The sequence below is a fragment of the Scardinius erythrophthalmus genome (assembly GCF_964197995.2).
Source record: "Scardinius erythrophthalmus genome assembly, chromosome: 25".
Lineage (NCBI taxonomy): Eukaryota > Metazoa > Chordata > Actinopteri > Cypriniformes > Leuciscidae > Scardinius > Scardinius erythrophthalmus.
Window position 1 is genome coordinate 31,410,392 of NC_138245.1, and position 7,500 is coordinate 31,417,891.

The following is a 7,500-nucleotide window of genomic DNA, read 5'->3' on the forward strand; positions in this document are numbered from 1 at the left end:
TGTACCTGCTCCGGCGCCGGCGGCTGTAGCGGTGGCAGTCGTACGCGTAGTGGCCCTTCTCGCCGCACTCGTAGCAGCGGTCGCTAGGGTCGAAGGGCCGGCGGGTCGGCGGACGATCGTATCGGGAACGCCGTGGCATTCCGGTGGACAGTTCCACGCGCGTTCGAGAGCCACAGATCACCCTGAAACAAACAAATCAATCAATCAATCAATCAATCAATCAATCAACTCACGTTTATTTGCTTAGCGCTTTTCACAATACACATCATTTCAACGAGTCCACATTACAATTTAGTGATCTGTTATCAGAGGTGACTGTCTAAGTTATGTATTTCAGAAATGTACATATACCAAATCAGTTAGCGAAAAAAGTATTATTTAAAATAAAGTAATACTTTTTTGCAGAATCAATGTGTTTAGTGAAGTATTGAATACTTGCATGTTAACAAATGATAATGGCAATTTAGCATCAAAACCACAATCAGCAATCAATCAAACTTTACTTATAAAGCACTTTAAAAACAACCGAAGTGGACCAAAGTGGCCTATTCTGGAAAATAAATAAAAGACATGAAATATATACTTTATACTAAACAAAGAGGATGACTCGGATGACTAGAAAAAAGGGATGCATCTGCCGTGAAATAGAAAATGTAGTTACTTGAAATAAAATAAAGGTTAACTGAAGCAAAATAGAAACTCAAACTAAAGTGTTCCTTTAGTTTAACTTGATGTACTAAAATAACTAAAACTTAGACCTGCACGATTAATAGTTAAAAGATGGCGATCTTGATTCAAACACACACACACACACAGACACACACGCTCTTATTCTAAAACTACAGCGATTCGACTCTCTCTGTTAAACTTTTGATGAGTTCGATCACAGCGAACATTCAGATCTGAGTTCTGAGCCAGAGAGAGCCGTTGTCATCATGTGTAGATATGAAACAGCTTCACTAACAGTGTTTTAAACACACAGATTTATTATTTCTGTCTTATAATCGTTCAGATTATCAAGGTTTATAGTTCAGATATAAACACTGATGTCTACGCTAAAGATCAAAATAGAGCAAATCACTTTTTGAAGCTTGACGCTTCAGATAAAGATTGTATCAGTTACATCGTTACACCAGTAGATGGCGACAAGTGACTGTTATACATATATTTGTCACTGAATCATTCACTCAAGAGATTTGTTCAAAAACACTGATTCATCCAGTAATGAAACAAATGAAGTCTTTATGAGTGAGTCATTGAATCATTCACTCAAGAGATTCGTTCAAAAATGCTGATTCATCCAGTAATGAAACAAGTGAAGTCTTTATGAGTGAGTCATTGAATCATTCACTCAAGAGATTCGTTCAAAAACACTGATTCATCCAGTAATGAAACAAGTGAAGTCTTTATGAGTCAGTCATTGAATCATTCACTCAAGAGATTCAATCAAAAACACTGATTCATCCAGTAATGAAACAAGTGAAGTCTTTATGAGTGAGTCATTGAATCATTCACTCAAGAGATTCGTTCAAAAACACTGATTCATCCAGTAATGAAACAAGCGAAGTCTTTATGAGTGAGTCATTGAATCATTCATTCAAGAGATTCAATCAAAAATGCTGATTCATCCAGTAATGAAACAAGTGAAGTCTTAATGAGTGAGTCATTGAATCATTCATTCAAGAGATTCGATCAAAAACGCTGATTCATCCAGTAATGAAACAAGTGAAGTCTTTATGAGTGAGTCATTGAATCATTCACTCAAGAGATTCGATCAAAAACACTGATTCATCCAGTAAAGAAACAAGTGAAGTCTTTATGAGTGAGTCATTGAATCATTCATTCAAGAGATTCAATCAAAAACGCTGATTCATCCAGTAAAGAAACAAGTGAAGGCTGCTTCCGAAATCGCATACTTCCCTACTATATATTAGGCGAAATCAATATGTGACAAAAGAAGTCTGACTGAATTTACAGTCCTCATAAAAGAGCAGGAAAAAAGTACCGAATGAATGACCTAGGCTACTACTTCCAGCAAGATTCTGAAGTGTGCATACGATGGACACTTTACTATCCCATGAGGCCACGGGAGAGGATTTATGAATGGCAACTGACGCTGGTCACATGATAATGACAACATGGTGACAATAGTACATCCGGATTACATTCATACTACACACACTCATACTACTGTATATAGAACGCACCTTTTTAGCAGTCGTGAATCACTTATTCAAAGTAAGTACCTACTCAAGAGAGTACGCGATTTGGGACGCAGCCGGTGTCTTTACGAGTGAGTCATTGAATCGTGACTCCGCCCACTCACTTGCCATCGAGGCCACGCACAGCGTCCTCAGCATCTCTGGGATCCTCAAACTCCACGAAGGCGAATCCCGGAGGATTGCGAGCGATCCACACGGTCCTCAGCGGCCCGTAATAACCGAACGCCCGCTCCAGCTCACCCTTACCTGCCCCGGTGCCCAGGTTACCCACGTACACCTTCGTTTCTGAAAGAGAGGAGGACATTTAACACCTGCCATCTGTCACTCAGGGAATGAGATAAAGAAATAACCACGGTTTTACCATGGTTTAACTCTGTAACACAGGAGACTAATGTTCAATAAACAGAATTCTGCGGCTAAAAGGGAAAAGTCTTGAATTCAAACCACAATTCACAACACAAACAGGATTTCAATAATATATTATATACACTAATAATAATGTGTTTTTTATTATATGCATGGTGAAATTAGAAACATTTTGACAGGAGACAAACTCAGTTTTGACATTTCAAATAAGCATATATTGAGCAGTGTTATTTATTAACTATTATAGTATTTATTATTATTTTGAATTAGCTTTTATTTTTATATTTTCAGTTAAGTTTTAGTCATTTTGTTAAGTGTTTTTGTCTTTTATATTTCTATTTAGCTTTAATTTATTTATTTTTGGTCTTTAGTAAGTTTTTCATATTATATTTGATTTCGTTTCAGCTTAATTTCAATTAAAGAAAATTAATTGTAATAGTTTTAGTCAACAAAATCAACTTTGCACTTAAATTAAAATATAAACGTCACACTTACTGTTTCAATTAAACGGTTTTAGCATCTACATCTACAAACTTAAATGATCATTTCAAATCTGAAATACAGAGCAAACTTTAATAAAAACACAACACAGAAATAAAACGACACATGAATGAACATCTTCACGTTAACCTATAACCCAACAAACTCACAAGTATGAATCAAAATAATGTTGTGATTATTACAATTACTAGTTTTATTATTAATTATCATGATTACTATTATTATTAATCAGTGTTCGCGAGGGCGCCATTACAGTTAGCGTTAGCAGCTCGTGCTAAAACACAACACATCTTATCAATAACCAGACATATTTAATACATGAGAGGAAGCGTTCTGCCTCCAGCCTGGTTTAAATCGTGAATTATTCATGGATTATAACACTCACCACCCGCGTGTCGCCCGTATCGCGACATAACGTGAAATTGGGAAATCCTGACAGCAACAAACAGCCTGTCAAACGACGACTCACCTGCGCATGCGCAAACTCACGCAGCCCCCGCAAAAAAACTACATTTCCTATGATTCTCATGCCTGACCCAGCCAACCAATCATACGCTCGTTTGCGACAGTGACGTCACGCGCGCACAGCTTTCACACACGCCAAACTTCAGTGGAGATGAAGTCGCTGATTAAGTTGATTAACGCTGATTAAGTGATTCGTTGTTCGCAGAGATGCTGCAGTGGAGGGACAGGAGTCCTCAGCAGTGGCAGGAGTTTGTCAATCAGGAGGTGTGTGTTACAGCTCACGATCAGCAGAGCTTCGAGGGATGCGTGTTCACGGTGGACCCCGTGTCTGCCAGGTAAACATCAGAGAATAATAACTACAGAACAATTATCAGTTGATTATGACCCGAATATGATTTGTTTATTTATTTTCTGGTTAGGCTAGTTAATAAAACACAACTGTTCAATGTTAGTTCAGTCATATTAAATAATTGTAATACTTCATTATTTATCGGCTTTAATATATATATCGGCCAAATTTTCTTATGGGCCAATAACGATAACAGTAAAATGAACATATATCAGCCGATACCGATGTGGTGGCTGATATATCATGCATCCCTAATAAAAATGCAAGTCCTAAAAATACAATGCATTAAGATCGGTTAATGCAATGCATATTTTTTTTCCAAGTAGTACAATTCAACAAACTTTTTATTTGTTTCAAATACATTTGTCATTATTTTACCTCCATAGAATTATTAGATTTCGGACACAGCATTTGATTCATCGATTTTTCGATTAATCGTTTTTTAAAATGTGGCCGATTCAAAAAAGATTCTTTTCATATTTATTTCTCGATCACCCAAAAGTATTAGTTTTCCTCCTCTGTTCATAGGCTTCATGTTACAGATAATGCTGTGAGATTTTATGTGTTTAATCTTAAATATAAAATAACCTGATCCTGTTTGATCAAGACGTGTTACTGTTCTGACTTTTCCCAATTCTCAGCTTCAATTTTTCATCTTGCATCAAAATCCTGTCTATTCATTGTATGCACTTGAAATATAGAGTTGGGTTCTGTTTTAATGGACCTAAAATAAGAAGGTTTGTGGCTCTTAATTTATTTTTATTAATTAACCACTTATAAACTTATGTTCACTATTCTTTTTTTATAAATATAGGATTTGTATTAAATCTATATTCATTGAGTCGAATCGAGAATCGAATTTAGAATCGAAATCCGAATCTGAATCGAATTAAGAGCTTGCGAATCAAATTGGAACATCTGATTCTGAATCGATACCCAACTCAAGGGTGAATCATCTCATATTGTGTTGGTTGGTTTGAACTTTGTTCATTCCAGTGCTGGTGAGTTTCCCAGTTTTCAAATCGGTTAATGTTTGGGATATAGATTTTAATGATGAGCCTTTTGTATTTGTAATCAGGCTCTCAAATTATATAAAAACTTGGATTTAGATTTATCGGCCAATATATCGGTTATCGGCTTTCAAATATAAAGAATTATCGGTTATCGATCAATTTTCATATCGGTGCATCCTTACTTTTCATTTGTTTCAAATACATTTGTCATTATTTTACCTCCATAGAAGTATTCGAGTCGATTACTCGATTCGATTTCTTGATTTGATTCAATTACTCGATTCGATTCCTTGATTCGATTTCAGACACAGCAGTTGATTCAAACGAATCATTTGCTTTTCGAATCAAAGTGTGACTCATCTCCTATCGTGTTGGTTTGTTGATTGCAGTGTTGTGCTGGTGAGTTTCCCAGAGACGAAGCGTCCGTCGGTGAAAGTGGTTCTGGGTCACGCGGTGACGGACGTTCAGATCCTCGGGAGCGGAACCAAGGAATCGGAGAGTCGGATGAAGAGCTTGTTCCTGCCGGACAGAACGCAGGTCCTCAGCGCTGACGAACTGAAGTCTCGGAGGGAGAATCTGCGTGTGTGGCTGGAGAAGAACCGAGTCCCGGTGACCGAAGACGGGGACGATCTCCGTGTGGCGAGTGTGTTGACCATCAGCGCCCCCTACGGCACTGGAGACTGCAGCTGCGCCAACGAGATCATCCTGGCCAGAGTTCAGAGTCTAGTCGAGAGCGTCCCTGGAGAACAACACACTTCACTCGCCTCAATCTGACTGTCTGTCTGAGAGTGTTCATTAAGATGAGATGTTAATGCGTGATGTTCAGGGTGGAGAGAATCGAACAGCATTTCTCTGTTACATTATGTAAATATTTACGTTTTTGATTCTTCATGTAACATTCAAAGTTCCTGTATGTTTGCTCATGTTATAATAAATGTTTCAAATGCAGAAATATAACTCTTCGCACATCAAAATCTTACAATAGAAATACCAATTGTGTGTCAGAAGAAATAGGGGCATTTTTGTACATTGATGTGTAAAAGCAGATGTACAGTCAAACCCAAATTTACTCACACACCATCAACATTTCTCACATTATCAGTTTATTCGCTATAGTTTAGAAAATGGGAATAAAATATGACATTTGATTGGTTTTGTCCGTCCTTCTGTTAGACTGTCTCACACATGGATTATGTTGAATATCTGTCAGCTGTTAAATTTAACTACACAATTAGATAATACCAGTTTAGCTCAACCAATCACTTTTGTTCAGTCTGTGTGTAAAAAGAGCATTAGCAATTAAAGAAAACACACTTGCTCAGGTCAAAGTGTCTGAATCATTTTTGGTCCCAAATTGTTACAGGTAGTCACTGTATGAAGAATTATTGGGTGTAATATGTCACAGTTTACTTTGTTTTGCTCTCCTCACTCACAGAAATGAACTATAGTGTCCTGATCACACTAGTGAACAATATCTGTGTCTGAATAATCTTTGGTTTGACTGTACATCATGAGCTCAGCATCCGGAGACAGTGAAGAAGAGAGACGGTTTCATGGCTAGCGTTTGGCATACAGTGGTAGAAACACTTTTATTCCCTTGTTTTAAGGCGGCGATCGTTTTTTTTTTCTTTACATACTTATTGGCAAAAACAGAAATGATTGAGAAAATAAAAGTTCTAACACATACGAGGACAATCAACGTGTGTTTCTTGAAGGTTTTCTCGAGTACCTCTTTGGTGTGCGAGGGTACCTTAAACTCCCGGTACTCGTCAAGTCAACGAGTCTAGAACATCTGCAGTCCCTTTACACTCTCCGTCCACACACACACACACACACACACACACACACACACACACACACACAGGCACCGGGTCTGTCATCCAGCGGGTTTGCTTGTTTCTCAGTCTGAGTTTGGCCAACGATTGCTGATGAGAACAAACCGAGCGATGAAATGGAAACGAACATGACAACACAAAGACAACACACAGAGTTCCCGAGAACTCGTTCTCGAGAGTTCCACAATCGTCGTTTTAGAAGAGCGCGTCTTCAGTCCTCAGGTGAACTTCGCTCTGTGAGGGGTTTGCCGAACATGCCAAAACAAAGCTACACAAAAAGACAACACACAGAGTTCCCGAGAAAGATGATCTCGGCTTGATTTCCACAATCGTCGTCTCAGAAGAGCACGTTTAGGGCACATCTTTAGTCCTCAGATGAACTCTCTGAAGAGCACGTGTCGCTTCATCGGTTTCAGTCCTCAGATTAACTTCGCTTTATGAAGGGTTCGCGTTTTCAAGGAGCGGCGGCCCGTCGCGATGCACCGACTCTCTTTTATAGGTTTTCGGAGGGAGTTTTGGGATTGGCGATTGGGACGTGCTCTGGCGCGGCGGGACGGGCGGCCCGGCGGACCCCGGGGTCGTCGGCTCCAGGTCGAGCGGGGAGGAGGGCATGTGTTTGCGGGGTCCCAGCGGAGAGGGAGACTGTGGGATGAAGGGAGACGGCGGGAAGAAGGTTTGGTTGAGTTCGGAGCGCCGGCCCTGAGGAGGAGGCTGGAGGTGTAACGGCGAGCTGGAGAACACGTCTGGCG

At 39.3% G+C, this 7,500-nt stretch overlaps 2 protein-coding genes across 3 annotated transcripts in view; one reads left to right on the top strand and one right to left on the bottom strand.

Annotated features, from left to right (window-relative positions):
- sos1 (son of sevenless homolog 1) overlaps positions 1–7,500 on the bottom strand; it is a 59,120-nt gene that overhangs the window by 4,799 nt on the left and 46,821 nt on the right. Inside the window, exons 22-23 of one of the 2 annotated variants that reach the window (XM_081357277.1) lie at positions 2,327–2,507; positions 6–182 (exon numbers count right to left, since the gene is read on the bottom strand). In XM_081357277.1, coding sequence (XP_081213403.1) covers positions 6–182; positions 2,327–2,507 — 358 coding nt within the window. Of the gene's footprint in view, positions 1–5; positions 183–2,326; positions 2,508–6,468 lie in introns of those variants that run through there. The other variant, XM_081357276.1, reaches the window with a different exon arrangement.
- Positions 3,629–6,601, top strand: gemin6 (gem (nuclear organelle) associated protein 6). The gene is made up of 2 exons (XM_081357278.1): positions 3,629–3,889; positions 5,306–6,601. Exons 1-2 carry the CDS (start codon positions 3,762–3,764, stop codon positions 5,688–5,690), a joined length of 513 nt encoding a protein of 170 aa, XP_081213404.1. The 5' UTR covers positions 3,629–3,761; the 3' UTR covers positions 5,691–6,601.

Excerpts from the sequence above, each read along its gene's own strand:
- gemin6 (XM_081357278.1), top strand. The coding sequence starts at position 3,762 with ATGCTGCAGTGGAGGGACAGGAGTCCTCAGCAGTGGCAGGAGTTTGTC. Across the intron at positions 3,890-5,305 it reads GTGGACCCCGTGTCTGCCAG|TGTTGTGCTGGTGAGTTTCC; the intron begins GTAAACATCAGA and ends TGTTGATTGCAG.